At 35.1% G+C, this 17907-nt stretch overlaps 1 protein-coding gene and 1 pseudogene across 11 annotated transcripts in view; one reads left to right on the forward strand and one right to left on the reverse strand.

Annotated features, from left to right (window-relative positions):
- The window catches only part of TFDP2 (transcription factor Dp-2), a 190471-nt gene that overhangs the window by 68073 nt on the left and 104491 nt on the right, over positions 1–17907 (forward strand). For 4 of the 11 annotated variants that reach the window (XM_074191174.1, XM_074191175.1, XM_074191172.1 and 1 more), the window contains exon 1: positions 13975–14179. The exons of 5 other annotated variants lie outside the window; for them this stretch is intronic. Coding sequence is in view for 2 of the 6 variants with exons in the window: in XM_074191172.1 (XP_074047273.1) it covers positions 14176–14179 (4 nt within the window). In the remaining 4 variants the exon portion in view is untranslated. Of the gene's footprint in view, positions 1–13974; positions 14180–14313; positions 14630–17907 lie in introns of those variants that run through there. 2 more of the 11 variants (XM_074191173.1, XM_074191171.1) reach the window with 2 other exon arrangements.
- LOC141492427 (U2 spliceosomal RNA) lies at positions 7167–7235 on the reverse strand (annotated as a pseudogene).

The following is a 17907-nucleotide window of genomic DNA, read 5'->3' on the forward strand; positions in this document are numbered from 1 at the left end:
TGAAAACTATTATAGTTAGGTTCTCTTAACCTCCTTGGTTATAGTTTTCTCTTGATGCCCTTTCTGTTATGTTCTCATTCCTGAATTTCTCATGTCAGCCTTTAAAAGTTTTCCTTTCTGTGAATTAAAACATTTAATAACACAGGCTTTTTGCTTTAATCCTTATTGGCTCATTTGTAAATGATTTGTAAATGTTAATTCCAAAAATTAGTTCAAATGATAAGAGCATAGTGAGGTGATTAGGAGTTGGTGATCTGATTTAGGGGAAATACAGTCAGTATAGGGGTAAGGAGATCTATGTGTTGGTATAGCCTCTGCAATGTAACTTCGAATAACTCATTTAACCTTTCTGAACCCATTTTCTTTCTTTGTATAATAGTGGTAATGATACTTGTCCTACCTAATGCTTTGGGGTTTTGGTGCAGCTTAATGAAAAGGTAGATTGGAACATGATGTAATAATAAGTGAAGCATAAATTATTGAATCAAGTATAAATTGGCACATCATAAAATTATTTGCTTTGGTTTCTGTAAGATCTAAAGTTAGATTTAATGTCAGAGTTATGGTTGGAGACTGCTATAGATTTATTTTTCTCTACAGAGTAGTAGTTAACAGTGAAACGTTTGTGAAATAAGAATTTTCTTTATATACTTGGTATATGTTGGACCTTCTTTAGTAAGAAATATAAATACGCTGTGGAATGGTTCTTGTTTTCAGTTGACATTTTTATAGAAGATGTTCATATCAGTGATTTTATATGAAGAAAAATCTTCTGGTATTTTCTCTGTGATAGTTGGTTTTTTAACCTATGTTCTAGTGTTGTTTTTTTAACTTATGTTCTAGTGGTACCAGTTATACCAATTGTACATCAAAATTACATGAAAATTACTTTGGAAGCAGAGAGCTTCAACATAAATTCTTCAGCTTGGTTATTTGCAAGAGAAAAGATCACTGGAGAACATGGTTTCTTTGTGTTGTCATTTAGACCTTAGAAAAATACTTACCACTCAAGATTAAAATGTGGGTATGTATTTTTCCCATGAAGAGATTCCTTTTTATGGAAAATTTGCTTGCACCTTTTTCCTCCCTCCCTTGTTTAAGCTTTTTTTAGTTTCTAGAACTAGCATTCTCTCCAGTACTTTATATACTGGTTACTCCAGTAACCATTAAGTAGTACAGCCCTTTATCAACCAGTCATCACATTACTTATCTTTGTTGTGTTGTGTTCCCCTCCACCATAAACTATTTAAGGTAAAAGGTGATGAAAGTTAAAATGGGATCAATCAATAAAAAGGGAAAAGTTTATATAGGGTGAAAAGAAAGCAATCTCCCACATTTTAAGTTTTCTTTGTTTACCTTTTCCCTTACAGATTTATAGTGAAGGTGAAGATAGCCTGTGTTAAGTATTTAATAAATTTTTGTTGACTGCTTGATTGATGGAAGAACTTCAGAACTGGAAAGGATCTCGGAAATCATGTAGACCAAGCTTCAGTGAGCAAGATTCACTGTCTTCTTATGCATCCATTCCACTTTGATTGTTTGGAAAATGTTCGTGATCTTGAAACTTCAGTTGTTTCTTTGTATCTTCTACTTGTTACTTCTAATTCTTCCTTCTAGTGCCAGATATAACAAATTTAATATCCCTTTAAAATTCACAGCCTTTCAAAAACTTGCCGTTACCAAATCTTCTCTTTTCTAGGCTACACACTTCCTTCAGATGGCATAAATTCAGGGATCTTCACTATCCTGTTAATCTCTAGAAATTTTCCACCTTTTTAATATCCTTCCTAAAGCACATAATGTCCCAGATATGATCTTACCAGGGCAGAGTTTGATGGGATTATCCCCTCCCTAAACCTGGATATTAGTCCTCTCATAATGTTATCTAATATTGCATTAGTTTTTTTGGTTATCATATCATACTGTTGCTGTTTTTAGGTGATTTTTTTCTTTTACTTGGCCTCCCTCATCTTGTATTTGTGAAGTTGATTTTTAACCCCAATACAATCTTTACATTTATCCCACAAAATGTCAGCCTGTTAGATTGAATCAATAGTCTAACAATAATAACTCTTAAAAGTCTGAGTGTATCATCAAATATGTTAGCTTTCCCTCTTAGCTTTATGCTAGTCGCATATTTGATAAGTATACTATGGCTTTATCCAGGTTATTGTTAAAATGTTATACACCACAAGACCTAATGTCTAATAGTGCATCTGGTTACCCTGAATATATCCTTCCTGCCCCCCCATAAAATTATCATGAGAAACTTTATCAAAAACTTTGTTGAAATTTGGAAATCTAGAAAATTTTCCCGATGTGTATTTAGTAGCTGTATCCTAAAAAAAGATCTTTTCCTAATGAAGTCATCCTATTTTTTTTTTAATTTGTGAAAAGATCACTAAGCATCCTTTTAATAATATATTCTAGGGTCAGTTAGGTGGTGCAGTGGATTGAGCATGGGCCCTGGAGTCAGGAGTACCTGAATTCAAATCCAGCCTCAGACACTTAATAATTACTTAGCTGTGTGGCCTTGGGCAAGCAACTTAATGCCATTTGCTTTGCAAAAAACCTAAAAAAAAAATAATATATTCTAAGATGTTTTCTAAGATTTCAAGTTAAGCTCAGTGACTAAGTTTGAGAACTCCATATTTTTGAAAATTAAGCATATGTTTTCTGGCAACTTCCAAACTTTTCCATTTACCATAGTCTTTTAAAGACTAAGTGCCTGGAAATATTGTTGGAATCAAGTTGGGAAGGGCTTTAAAAGCTAAACAAGGGGAAGCTAGGTGGCACAATGGATAGAGCACTGGCCCTGGAGTCAGGAGTACCTGAATTCAAATCTGGCCTCAGACACTTAATAATTACCTAGCTGTGTGGCCTGGGGAAAGCCACTTAACCCCATTGCCTTGCAAAAAAAATATTTTAAAAAGCTAAGCAAAAGAGTTTATATTATATATATATATAACATATATAATATATATGCATACATTTCATCCTAGGGGGGAAAAAGGAACTGCCAGAGTTTATTGACTAGGAAGTGATATGGTCAAATTTGAGCTTAAAGAAAATCAATTTGTCAGATTCATAGAGGAAGAGAGTGGAGTGAAGAGTGACTAGAGGCATGAAGACCAATGCAATAATCTAGGTAAGAGATAATGAAGACTTTAGTTAAAGTTGTGACTGTGTGACTAGAGGGAAGAGATTGGCTGCATGAGATGATGTGAAAGTAGAACCAGGAGGTGGCAGGTGATTGCTTACTTGGAGTGAGGGAAAATGAGAGAAAGGATGACACCAAGTATACAGAGAGCTAAGAGACTGGAAGAATGATAGTGTTTTCAAAAGAAACAGAGAGATGTGGAATCTTTTTGTTGGGAAAAGATGATCTCTGTTTTAGATGTATCAGGTGTGAAATATTTCTGAGACATCCAATTTGAAATGTCCAAAAAGCCATTGATGGTATGGCCAGAAGCGCCAATTAAAGAGAGCTCAGGGAATCATGTGACTGGATTCTGACACTAAAGCCTTGAAAGATGATGGGGTCCCTGAGAGTGTGGATGAAGCTTTGGGGATCACTCCCCAAATAGATAAGAGGATAACTTGGAGGAAGGAGCATCCTGAAATCCTGACATTCCAGCTGGGCTGGAGGAGAGGCAGGGCTCAGGAGCAATCAAAGCAGCAAAGACTCAAGGCAAGGGAAGGAGCACTTTTGAAACCTCCAGCCTCTGCCAGGCTCTGGGCTGAGATCTTGACAAATACTAGGGTCTCACAGCCCTGGGGCTGCCTCTAGGAGGTTGAAGTTCTTTGGCTCTAGTGGGCCACCCCTCTGGCGGGCTTCTACTTCGATCCCGGGGAGCAGAGCCTTTCTGCTCTTTTCCAGGTTACCTTGAGTAGGAGAACTGCCTCATTGGGTCCCTTTGTGGGTTCTGTCTCTCGAAAGTTTAGTTAGAGTCCTTAGTTTCAAGTTTTATCAGAGAGTGCCTAAGACTCCCTTCTTGTCGCCATCTTGGCTCCCCATGTTTTCCTTTAAAAGTTTGGTAGAATTTTCCTGTGAATCCATCAGGACCAGCAATTTTTTTCTCCTTTGGTAGTTTCTTTATAGCTAGATCTATTTCTTTTTCAGAAATTGGGTTATTGAAGCTCTCTATCTGGTCTTCTGATAGGAGGTATTTTATAGGGGTTTTTTTTAGGTTTTTTTTTTTTGCAAGGCAAATTGGGGTTAAGTGGCTCGCCCAAGACCACACAGCTAGGTAATTATTAAGTGTCTGAGGTCAGATTTGAACTCAGGTACTCCTGACTCCAGGGCCGGTGCTCTATCCACTGTACCACCTAGCTGCCCCCTTAATCATTTTTAACAGATCAATCAATTTGTTTTAAAGATATTTCTTAATTGGCTAGGTGGCTTAGTGGATAGAGCATCTGCCCTGGAGTCAAGAATACCTGAGTTCAAATCTGTCCTCATACACTTAAAAATTACCTAGCTGTGTGGCCTTGGGCAAGTCACTTAACCCCATTGCCTTGCAAAAACTAAACAAACAAAGATATTTCTCTCTTTTATGTTCTCAATTTTGTTAGCCTATAACTGCACAGTATATTCTGATTATTCTCTTTATTTCTTCTGGTTTGCTTGATTTTACCTGCTTATTTGCTATTTTGAGATATAATTTTTAAAAAATATTTCACTGATCTTGGAGAGAGCATTTTTCACTAAAGTGCTAGAATTAGAAATCATTTTGCAAGGGATTGAGAAGTAGGTAGTAAAAAAGTCTAGACTTGTGTGTAGAATACTCATTTTAGAAGTTTAGCTATGTTTCCAAATTGGCAGAAAAGAGAAAGCAGTTGAGATCTTTTGACTGTCCCTTCCAAACAACTTTAAAATTGCACCTCAAATCAAATTCTGGGACAGCAGAGACAACAAAAGGTCAAGGTCAGACATTTTGCCAGCCTAAGACTACTTAGGAGGGATAGGTCTGTGACATGGGGATAGGGGCAGACCTGGAACTCATATGGTAGCAACAGTACCCGTGGTCCCTGGAGCTGGCAGCAGCACCAGCTTCAGAAGCTCCCAAAACAGTGTTGGTAAAGGGATCAGGCAACTGGTCAGAAAGAGCTTACAAGGAACCCCTGGAATGACCCTAGGTACAGGAGAGGGCACTATTTGGCAACAATGCCTAAATACACTTCTAGGTGGCAGTTCCAGGACAGAGAGAAGCACTTGCTGTCCCAAGGAGGTAGGGACTCTGAAGAGCACTATTCTTTCCATCTACGGAGAGCAGTGAGCATACCTCTTCATGGATCACACCACCTTTCCTGAAAAATTGCTAAATCTCCAGGACTAGAACTAAAAGCATTAGTTTGAGAAAGTGAGAAAGACGAAAGCTTAGTACAGTTTTGCCCCTTATTCCAGGAACAGAGACCAACTTTAACATGAAGTTCAAAATCAAGAAATAAGCTAGGAAAATGAGAAAATAATAACAACAACAATAAAACCCTAAACATACAAACTATGCTGGTGATAGTTAAGATCAAGACGCAAACTCAGAAGAAGACAATGATGTCAAAACACCTACAAACAAAGGAAGCCTCAAAGGAAAAGAAAATATGAATTGATCACAAGACCAACAAGAATTTCTGGAAAAGCTGAAAAATTGGTTTTAGCAGTCAAATAAGGGTATTAGAGGAAAAGTTGAGGAAAGGAGACAATGAATTGGGGTAGTGGATAGAGTACCTGTCCTAGAGTCAGGAGGACCTCAGTTCAAATCCTGCCTCATACACTTAAAAATTGCCTAGCTGTGTGATATTGGGGAAATCACTTAATCCCATTGCCTTGCAAAAACTTAAAAAAAAAAAAGACAAAGAATCGCATGGTAAAAGAGGCCTAAAAATACTGAAGAAAATATCTTAAAACAGAAATGGAAATGGAAAAAGATACAAAGCAAACTGAAAAAAATTCTTTAAAAACTAGAATTGGGCAAGTGGAAGCTACTGATTCCATGAGACATCAAGAAACAATGATGTCAAAAGAATGAAAAAAGTTGAATATATGAATTATCTCATCGGGAAAAAAAACTGACCTAGAAAACTGAGGAGAGATAATTTTAGAATTTTTGGACTTCCTGAAAGCCATGATTAAAGAAAGAAACTAGACATCATATTTCAAGAATTATAAAGGAAAACTACCCCCAGTATCCTAGCATGAAAGGGTAAATTGGGGGACAGCTAGGTGGCACAATAAATAGAGCACTAGCCCTGGAGTCAGGAGGATCTGAGTTCAAATACGGCCTGAAACATTTAATAATTGCCTAGCTGTGTGACCTTGGGTAAGTCACTTACCCCCCAGTGCCTTGCAAAAAAACCCCCTAAAAATGGTAAATTAGACATTTGAGGAATTCACTGATCACCCCTGAAAGAAATTCCCAAATTAAACACCCAGGAATATGGTACCCAAATTGTAGAACTCCCTGACCAGGAGAAAATACTTCCAAGTGATTAGGAAGAAGCCATTCACACACTGTGGAGACACAATCAGAATCTCAAGTTTTAGGAGCTTTACCATGTTTAAAGAATGGAGGGCTTAGAATGTAAGATTCTAGAAGGCAAAAGAATGAGGATTACAACCAAGAAAGAACCAATAAAATTAAATATAGTCTTTGGGGGGGGGGATAGATATTTAATGAAATAAAGGACTTTCAAGTATTTTTTATGAAAAGACCATAGCTGAATAGGAAATTTGACTTTAAATTATGATCAAAAGAAGCTTAAAATGGTAAATATGAAAGAGAAATCATAATGGACTCAATAAGGTTAAGCTGTTTACATTACTATATGGAAAGAAGATATATGTAATTCCTAAGAACTTAATTATCATTAGGGCAATTAGAAGGACTCTAGGCTACAGGAATGAATTAATTATGTTGAGATGAAAAAAATATGAATAAAACTATGATGGACTTGTTCATTTCAGCAGTATAATAATCAAAGACAATTTTAAACAACTTAAGATGAAAAAATACCATCTATATCCAGAGAGAGAACTGTGAAGTTTAAATGCAGAGCAAAGCTTACTAGCTTCAATTTTTAAAAGTTGCCTTATGTATTATGACATTTTTTCTCTTTAATATTTTTTCTTCCATTTGGATTTGATTCTTATCTCAGAACATGATCAATATGGATCTATGTTTAGTATAATTATACATATACTACACTTGATCTTAGCCAAAAAGCCAAGAAGCGATGTATAATTATACATATAGAGCCTATATTAGATTGCTTTCTGTCGGGGAGGGGGAAGGAAGGGAGAAAATGTAAAACTCAAAACCTTGCAAAAAAAATGATTGCATGTTGTTGGAAAAACAAATAAAATTTTTTTTTAAGTGGCTTGCCCAAGGCCCACACAGCTAGGCAATTATTAAGTGTCTGAGGTCAGATTTGAACTCAGGAACTCCTGACTCCAGGGCTGGTGCTCTATCTACTGGTCCACCTAGCCACCCCCTCAAATAAATTTTTAAAATATTTAAAAATAATAAAAAAGAACGGAGGAAAAATACGGATGATAAAGAGGTTGCTTTAGAAGATGGGAGAAAGGAGAAGAATAGAGGAAATTATGTTGTATAAAAGAAGTATGCAAAGAAGAACTTTTACATTGGAGAGGGAAATGGTGGGGGAGAAGGCAATGCTTGAACCTTACTCTTATCCCAGTTGATTCAAAGAAGTAGGAAATTACTCTCTTTTTCTGTCTGTCTGTCTGTCTCTGTCTCTCTCTCTCTCTCTCTCCCCATAGAAATCTATTTTACCCAACAGGGAAATAGAAGAGAAAGAGGAGAGGATGTGATGAAAGGAAAGGTTTATTCAGGGACGCTATAATCAGAAGCAAAACAGACTTTTGAAGAATAATGGGAGAGAGAGATAAACAAAAGAAAATGGAATGAAATTCAGAATTCATAATCATAGCTCTGAGTTTTAATGGAATGAATTTACCCATAAAACAGAAGTAGATAGAAGAATAAATTAAACAACAGTTTACAAGAAATACACTCACTTAAAAAAAAGAGAGAGACAATCAGAGTTAAAATAAGGGGCTATCAATCTATTGTATTTCATCTGAATTTAAAAAAGACAGAGTTAACAATAAGGATTTGAGACCCCCCCCCAAAAAAAAGCAAAATAGACTTGAAACAGATAATCAGGGAAGCTACTTCTTGCTAAAAGGCACAGTAAATGAAGTAATTTCAGTACTAATCGTATATCTACCCAGTGACATGACATTGAAATTCCTTTTTTTTTTAAGGTTTTTGCAAGGCCGACAGGGTTAAGTGGCTTGCTCAAGGCCACACAGCTAGGTAATTATTAAGTGTCTGAGACCGGATTTGAACCCAGGTACTCCTGACTCCAGGGCCCGGTGCTTTATCCACTACGCCACCTAGCCGCCCCAACATTGAAATTCTTAAAGAAAAATTTGAATGAGTTACAGGAGGAAATGTTGTTCAACCTTCATTTTAGAAAGAAGACCAATGGCATCATAGGATGATGTCTTGATTTGTGTATGAATTTGTTTAAGTAGTTTAAGAGTTGGACAAAGTCATCAGCCTCACCCAACTAGAGTCAGTGGCAAATGGCTTGAGATGCCATGGATGACCTCGAAGTCTTTGATGTCTGACCAAGCTCCCAGTGCTCCACAGGGCCTGCTTGAAGCCACCTTCATGACTTTTGAAACAAATTGTTCTCATCCACCCATTCTGTTGGGATAAATCTTCACATGCTTAGCAGAGTAGATACCCTACTAATTAACCTGCAGATTTAAGATTCCTTGCTTACTTCAACCTAGTTAGCCTGCATGCCAAGATGGTATTATGCTGGCTACAGTGCATGATATAGCTTCTTGGAACCATAGGTGAAAGCTGGGTGAGAGGTGAACAACGAAAATGGATTAGTAGTTTAGAAAAGGGCTTGGCAAACCTTTTCACCAGAGGTGCTAGTCTTCATTGAACTTCCCCCACAGGAGGAAATACTTGTGAGGGGACCTCAACTTTCACCTCAGAGTTAGGTAAATCTAACTATAACATAAATTAGAAAGAAGTTAAGGAGATGAAAAGAATTTTAGAAAAGTTTTATATGCTAGATTTTTTGACAAAAATATAATATTCTATTAAAACTATTAGAAAGTGCAGGAATCAATGAAACCTTTTATAAAATAAGTAACTATTTAAAACTAAGAGTAAGCATTATTTGTAATGGGAATAAATTAGAAGCCCCTCTAATAAGATCATTGGTGAAGCAGGGATTTCCATTATCACCCTATGATTCAATACTAAATTATAAATACCAGTAACAACAATCAGAAAAGAAAAGGAAGTTGAAGGAATAAGAATAGGCATAGAGGAAACAAAACTATCACTCTTTACAGATGAAATGATGGCATAATGAGAGAATCCTAGAGAATCTATTAAAAAACAAGTTGAAACAATTTCAACTTTAGCAAAGTTACAGGATATAAAATAAAGCTCATAAATCATATGCATTTATATGTATTACCAGCAACTTAGTAGAAAGATGTAAAAAGAGAAATTCCATTTAAAATAATTGTAGAGGAGGTGGCTAGGTGGCACAGTGGATAGAACACCAGCCCTGGAGTCAGGAGTACCTGAGTTCAAATCCAGCCTCACTTACCTAGTTGTGTGGCCTTAGGCAAGCCATTTAACCCCATTTGCCTTGCAAAAACCTAAAAAAAATAATTGTAGACATTATAAAGTACTTGTGAGTCTTCTTGCCACACAAACCCAGGGACTATAGGAATGCAATTATAAAACACTTCTCACACAAATAAAGATAGAGCCAAACAATTGGAGAAATATTAATTGTTCTTAAGTGGGCTAAGCCAATATAATAAAAATGACAATTCTGTCTAAATTATTCATTGCCATATCAATCAGCCTATCAGAGAATCAATTTCTAGAGTTAGAAAAAAATGATAATAAAATTCTTTCGGTAGAGCAGCTAGGTGACTCAGTGGATAGAGCACCATCCCTTGAGTCAGGAGGATCTGGATTCAAATCCAGTCTCAGACACTTAATAATTACGTAGCTGTGTGACCTCAGACAAGTCACTTAACCCCACTGTCTTGCCAAAGAATAAATAAAATTCATCTGAAAAAAGGATTAAAAATATCAAGAGAACCAATGAAAAAAATGTGTGAAGGAGGGTGGCCTGGCAGTACCAAATTTCAAACATACTACAAAGCATTATTCATCCAAATAGATAGTGCAGTAAAGTAAGTAAAATAGATTATTTAACACGTAGATATAAATGACCATAGTAAACCTAGTGTTTGATAAATTGAAAGATTCAAGTTATTAGGGCAAGAAATCATAATTTGACAAAATTGCTGAAAAAGCTGGAGAGAAACTAGGTATGGACCAACATCTCACATCAAACTGGGTACATGATTTAGACATAAATGTGATATCATAGCAATTAGAGAACATGGAAAATTTTACCTGTCAGATCTATGGATAAGGAAAGAGTTTATGACTAAACAAGATAGAGATCATGTGAAAGAAAATGGCTTATTTTAATTACATGAAATTTAAAAGTTTTGGCACAACAAAACCAATGCAGCCAAAATTAAAATGAAAACAGGAAATAGAGGGATTTACAACAAATTTCTCTAATAATAACCCTTATTTCTCAAATATATAGGAAATGGAGCTAAATTTATAAAACTAAGAGCCATTTCTCAGATGATAAATGGTCAAGGATATGAACAAGTAGTTTTCAGAAGTAGAAGCCAAAATTAACAAGTCATATGAAAAAATGCTCTAAATCACTACTGATTAAAAAATGCAAATTAAAATAACTCTGAGGTACTATCACACATCTATCAAATTGGCTAACATGACAGACAAAAAATGAAAAATACTGAAAGGGATGTGGAAAACAAAGAATTGTTGGTGGAGCTATGAACTGGTCCAACTATTATTCTAGAGAACAAAAATTTGGAACTATACCCAAAGGGCTATATCTCTTTGCATACCCTTTTTTTTATATTTTTTTTTCAAGGCAATGGGGTTAAGTGGCTTGCCCGAGGCCACACGGCTAGGTAATTATTAAGTGTCTGAGGCCGGATTTGAACTCAGGTACTCCTGACTCCCAAGGCCGGTGCTCTATCCACTATGCCACCTAGCTGTCCCTGTATACCCTTTTGATCTAACAATTACCTCTATTGGATCTGTATCCCAAAGAGAGCAAAGAAAAGGGATAGGGACCTATATATACAAAAATATTTATGGCAATTATTTTTGTGGTGGCAAAAAATTGGACACCGAGGAGATGCCCATCAATTGGGGAATGACTGAACAAGTGTTGAGTAGTTGCATAGAATATTCTTGTGCTATCAGAAATGACAAGCAAGGGGCAGCTAGGTGGCGCAGTGCATAGAACACCGGCCTTGGGAGTCAGGAGTACCTGAGTTCAAATCCGGCCTCAGACGCCCAATAATTACCTACTTGTGTGGCTTGGGCAAACCACTTAACCCCATTGCCTTGCAAAAACCTTAAAAAAAAAAAGAAATGACAAGCAAGATGATTTCAGATAAAACCTGAGCAAGAGTGATATGAACTGATGCAAAGTGAAAAAAACAGGAGAATTATCATATACAGTAACAGCAATACTATATGATGATCAACCATGAAAGACTTAACTACTCTGACCAAGACAATGATCCAAGATAGCTTCAAAAGCCACATAGTGAAAAATACTATCCACCTTCCAAAGAGAGAACTTTTGACCTCTGGGTGCAGATTTTTTTTTTCCGTTTATTTTTCTTGCCTTTTTTGTCAGTTTTGTATGACTTCACATGTATCATTGTTATCCTATTGCTTGCTTTCCATTGGATGGGGAAAGACTGGAGGAAGGAAGAATATTTGGAACTTAAATTTTTTTTTAAAATGAATTTTAAAAATAGATAAATTTAAATTTTAAGAAGTTTTCATAGTGAAGTAGAAGAGAGATACAGGATTTACTAAGAATGAGATTGTCTGTGTGTTTTTGTTTGATGCTGCCATTATACTAATTGCACAATGAAATCCAGTCAAGTCAGGAAAAAAAACCAAATTGATGAGTAAGGCCTATTACCAAAACTATCACATATGGTAGGATGGGCAATACCTTGAATTAGGAAGGGGAGAGGGGAAAGAGAGAGAGAGACACACACACACAGTTCCGGGTGGAGGGGGAGCAAGTTAAGGGGAATATAGCACCTGATTTCATATAGCCCTTAGAACTAAAGAGTAAAAGCTGGAAGAGACCTCAGAGACCATATTGGAGATCCTCTCCTTTTACAGTTGAGGAATCTGTGACTCCAAGAAGATATATGATTTGCCCATGGTCAGCATCAAAATTTGAACTCTGGTGTTTCTCCCTTCAAGTTGAGCACTTTACTCTCATGTCTTGCTGTTTCTTTATTTGAAAGATGGTCTCAAGGAAGGATTAGAGTTGATATAAAAAGAAAAGCTTAATATAAATTGGTAGAAATTTCTGTGCAATAGTTTTTACCTCAATAAAAATGTCTTTTCATTGATAAGCAAAGTTGGAAGGGACTAACCTAAGGCAGATCTGTGTGTATGGGTGGTATATTGAGTGCTCAATCCCTAGTGTTGTTAAGGCTTGGGTGATCACTTGTTAAGTATACAAACAGGGTTCCTATTTTGGGAAGGGGTTGGGCTGGATGATTCTGTCCTTAGACTTCAAAGGAAAATGGTTAGGGCAAAATGAATAAAGATGAAAAGTAGGAACAGTGGTAGCAGAATCAACTGGGTTCTATTTCTTGTCCTCTTGCTTATTGTCATGTTAGTGGTGGATAGGAAAAAAGGATCAGCCAGAGAGAAATTCCCTTGGGCTGCTCACTTGAGTGTTAAGGTGTTTTCAAAGGGTCATGTTTGAGATATATGTAATTTTTAGTCAAGAAAGGAAAATACCTGTGTGTTAACAAAGTAGTGCTTGCTGAGAAATTGCATGGGACAAACATTGAAATTTATGAACTGCTAAGATCTCTTTGAACTATAAAATTCTTGAATTTATAATTGTATATTCATATAAAGTTTTCAGTTAATAGCATCTTAATTATCTAATTAAAATTTTATCAGGGGCGGCTAGATGGCGCAGTGGATAAAGCACTGGCCCTGGAGTCAGGAGTACCTGGGTTCAAATCCGGTCTCAGACACTTAATAATTACCTAGCTGTGTGGCCTTGGGCAAGCCACTTAACCCCATTTGCCTTGCAAAAAAAAAAACCCCTAAAAAAACTCCTAAAATATTATCAAAAAGTTACATTTAATATTTCTTTTCTCTTTTACTTTTTGTATGCCTGCCATCTCTTCCTGTATTTATAAAGCAAAGTGACAGGGAAACCTTATAACTGATTTTGAATTACTAGTTTTCTGATTTTGGAAAGGACTTCAGGAGATCAACTTTTATTCAGTCTCGTGCCAAAAACAAAGATTAATAATTATATATAATTAAGCCCTTTTTGGACATATAGAAATATAAGATCACAGATACATGAAATACTAATTGATATCTTCATTCTCCCTCTGGCAGATGATATTCTTCTCTCCTCCTTAGTGAACTATTTTCATGACTTGCTCTGGCCAAAAATATTAATCATCTGCTTGCCAGTCTTCGGTAATGGCCTAGAACTTAGGTTAGTTCTTGAACAACAGACAAGTAGTCTGTTCCTGGAGTGGTTCCTTGGTAGGACAAGGCAGAGCTTGTGCTCTGCTGGCATTGCTTTTGAGAACCCAGTCAAAATTGAGGCAAATTAATAAATTGAAAAATTTGAGGCTTAGTTTGTATCCTAGGGGAAGTAGAAAAAAAATGAACACAACTAAGCTGTTCATAGTTGATATCAGAGGTGAACATGTCACTCATTTTGGCATGAAAGCAATGTACTCTATCTCAAAGGGGCAGGATAATTTAAAAAAAAACCCAACTTTTTTAAGGCAAGAAAGCTAGACAAGTTCTTTCAGACTTAAAAAGTACTGGACTTCTCTAGTTTTTCATGGTTTCTTTATATTTCATTCAGTAACTCAGGATACCTTTGCTTTCAAAATGTATCAGGGTTTCCTGCTTTGACTTTGCTTCTGAGCCAATGAATATCCTGACATGAAAAATAACAGGCATCATGAGTAAGTTTAATCCATAGATTTTAATGCTGTACTGTTGAAATTCAGATAATTAAAAACATTTTCCAGGTTTGGGGTATACCACTGATTGTATTTTTAGTATAATTAAGTAATTAAGTATTTTATTTGCATTTCAGAAAAGGACAGTGAATCTAAATGGAAAACAGCTAAAATTGGGGGCCCAAGATATACTACCTTTTCTTAGGAGACCACTGTGTTCTGTTATCATAGATAAGAGTTTTGTCATTGTTGGGAAGCATTTACAGATTATTGTGAAATATAGCTACTGTTTCTCTTGAGCATCTTTTTTGGTATTCTTATGAAGTATCTTAAATGGATCTATTCTGAACTCGATTGCTTAAGTCTGACATAGTCTCAAGTTTCCACTGAATGGTAACAAAGACTGTGGAGTGTTGTTGGTACTGCAGTGAGAGGCATGCTTCCTTAGAACAGGTAAGAGAGATCATTTTGTTTCTCACGACTGGCTAAGTTTTTTATATGGTTTATTAGATATTATTTAATAAACATCAGCTTTAAATTGATGAATAGGCACTAGCATGCTGAATTGAAAACATTCCTGAATGTTGCAGTCAAGGAAACTACAGTGTAATAGGGATTGGGGGAGGGGAGGGGGTAGACTTAGCTTTAGTTTGTCCCTCTCACACTTGATAAATTAATAAAAATGCAAAAACAATCCTAGAAATATTTCCTGTCCCAAATATATGTCAATTGGGTAATGGAATACTTTGTTGGAAAAGAATTCCGTGTGGTTACTGGTTGGGAAAACAGTCCAAATTGTTATATCATACAGTTTTTACTTTCATTTCTTTCCAATAGTTAATAAAATGAACTTTGCCCCTTACAGGGGGCAAGTTTCTGTTTAAACTTTTTAATTGCAAAAAATAAAATGTGTTTTTATGGCCAGTGGAAATAAATTTGATACTTTAAAACTATTTCAGTTTTTTAGATGTTTCATTTCTGTTTTCTAGTACAATTTTCTTAAAAGTATTTGTGCTTTGAAAATGTCAGCTGTATTCTAATGAAGCTCAGGCATTGTTTGCTCATAAAGGGGCTGGTGCATTCCACAGCTTTATGGTTTATTATGAGGCACAGTGTGAGAGTGTGGGTGGCACCATTTGGTGTCTGCCTCTTGGGCCAGTGACTGCCATTATGTTAGTTTTAGACTGGCAAAGAAAATATAGCAAACAAGGTCCAGTGTAGATCTGGACCCTGCAACAAAAATGCGCACACTGAATATTTTTAAAAACATGATCCCTGAATATATGACAACCCAATTAGGTTGAACATTTGTAGAAATCTTTTGAAGTTCATAATTTTAGGAATAGTATTGTCAGCTTTATCACTTTTTCTTGAATATAATATATGACTAGTTGACCAGATGAACTTTTTAGATGAATGTTTATTGAGAAATCAGTTATTTGTTTTGCAGTAGAGTAAAATTTGAACTATATAGGACTTTTTTTAAGTAGTTTTTTTTAAAGGAATGTAGTCAGTGAGGATAAGGGGGAGAAAAGCTCTTCTTTCAGTTAGAAAAGTCTTGATGGGGAAAAAGCAACAGATGTTTCTTCTGTTACAATTGGGGTTGTTTCATTCAAAACTCACAGCATCCCATGTGGAGAATGAGGGTGGATAATAAATCTGACTTAATGAGTTTCTACTTAAGCTTAATAGAACCACTTAAAATATTTATTAGAATTTTAAATTTTGTTAGACAAAGTTGGAGAAACTTAGTTTGCAGATAAATAAACTTTTTTCTGGAATTAATAAAAGTCAGCCTTTCAGTTAAATTTTACTTAACTAAAATTGATAGTCATAGTAAGATTTATTCCATATATCTTTTGAATTAACATTTTTTAACTTTAATAGAGATGATTTTCTATATAACTTGTCTCTGAAAAGAGTGAGTTAGTTGGATGCTAATATGATTGGAAGAGAGAAATTGGGAGGTAGAGGACCATAGGGAAAGAAATATCTTAGAAGCAATGTGTTAAAAAAAACTAAAATAATAATATTAGAATTGGTGATGAAAGAAAATGTAAAGTCCCCTTTTCTTATAGTAAACTAAAGAGAATATATTATACTGTTGCAAAACATCCTGAAGTTTTCATTTTTATAAATTTGCTGTCAAAGCAGTAATAAAATAGTAAATATTCAATATTTGCTAAATTATTGATTATCAAACATCATACTTTATAAGTAGCAGTTTACTTAACAGTAGACAACTTATTTTGTTATTTGTGTTCAACCTTTGTTCTCATGTGTTTTACATACTGCAAAGTTTGTATGGATTTTTAATATGCTCAGAATAAAAGATTGATGGGAGAGGGGCAGAAAAAAGTCAAAGGCTCCTTTTTCAGGTAATTTTTTTTTTTCCAACCTGTGTAAATGACGTTTGCTTTGATCATTGTTTTAACAGTTATCCTTAATACTGGTGCCTTCCCTTCTGTATTATCCCTAATTTACTGTGCATGTTTGTGTGTGTGTGTGTAAAATATATATATGTATTTATATAAATAAAATTTACTTATAAATTCAGGTGTATGATATTTTTAAGCTTTTCTTAGGAACAGGACAACATTAACATGGCAGTTAGCCATGTTATGATCACTATAAATTTTTTTACAAAAGAGCATGCTATTTAGAATAGAACAAGATTTTAGAAGAGTAATTAAAGCTTTTCCATTTTTTTCTTTTTTGCTGAGAGATATTTTTCATTGTCAAAATCAAAACTCAGAAAGTTAGATCTGGACCCAGAGACATTAGATATGGTCTAATTCAGTTCCATAATTTTATATTTCGATTCTCAGAACTCAAGGTTTTTTGGTTAATTTTATAGCAGTTTCAAATTTTTTCTTAATTTTAGCTCTTTGGTGGTCCTAAATGCTACATAATTATTTCATTTCCATAAATATTAACTTAAAATAATTTTTTCATATCTCAAAAAACAATTTAGAATAATCACAGTTTTGAAACATATTTCCAGCTCCTACTTTTGACTTAGCCTCAATAATTTATATTTTTGCCATTTAGGCATGTATATTACTGTCATTTATTACCTTAAGTTTGGGTATTATAATAGTGGGAAACATTTCCAGCAACATCAGCAAAAAGATCTGAGACTATTTAATCTTCAGTTTAGCAACAAATTAATTTCCTATGGCAGTTGCTAATATAATTCTTTACACTTCAGAAGAGGATTTATAGAACAATTGTATCTCAAAGAATGTTTGTGAAAATTTCCTTTCCTCAAAATAGGATTTCATTCCCATGGTTATTTCTATCACTGAAGTGAAATAGCAGCCAATTCTGACAATGATAATAGACGATTTTGATGAGTTGCTTTGACCAAAAAACATTTCCCCACCTGGTGGATAACTCTCTTGGGATGAGGCTTGGGTAGAAAGACATGGTGGTACAGACAGATTATCAATTCATTGGAATATCATGTTGTGATCTGGTTTTTGCATTTATTTTGTATGTAACTTACATATTTATGCTGTTTTTCTTCATAGATTAGAAGCTCCTTGAAAGGAAGGGGCTGTTTCTATTTTTGTATTTCTAGTACCCTGTACAATAGTATATGCTTATTATACTGTTGATTGATTTTTTTGAGCATTTTTATTAAATACAAAAAACATAAAGTATCTATTGTGTGCAACAAGACCTTGTGCTTGGTGGCAGGGATAGAGAGATAAAAATGATACAGTTTC

This window comes from Macrotis lagotis, chromosome 6 (assembly GCF_037893015.1).
Source record: "Macrotis lagotis isolate mMagLag1 chromosome 6, bilby.v1.9.chrom.fasta, whole genome shotgun sequence".
NCBI classification, from domain to species: domain Eukaryota; kingdom Metazoa; phylum Chordata; class Mammalia; order Peramelemorphia; family Peramelidae; genus Macrotis; species Macrotis lagotis.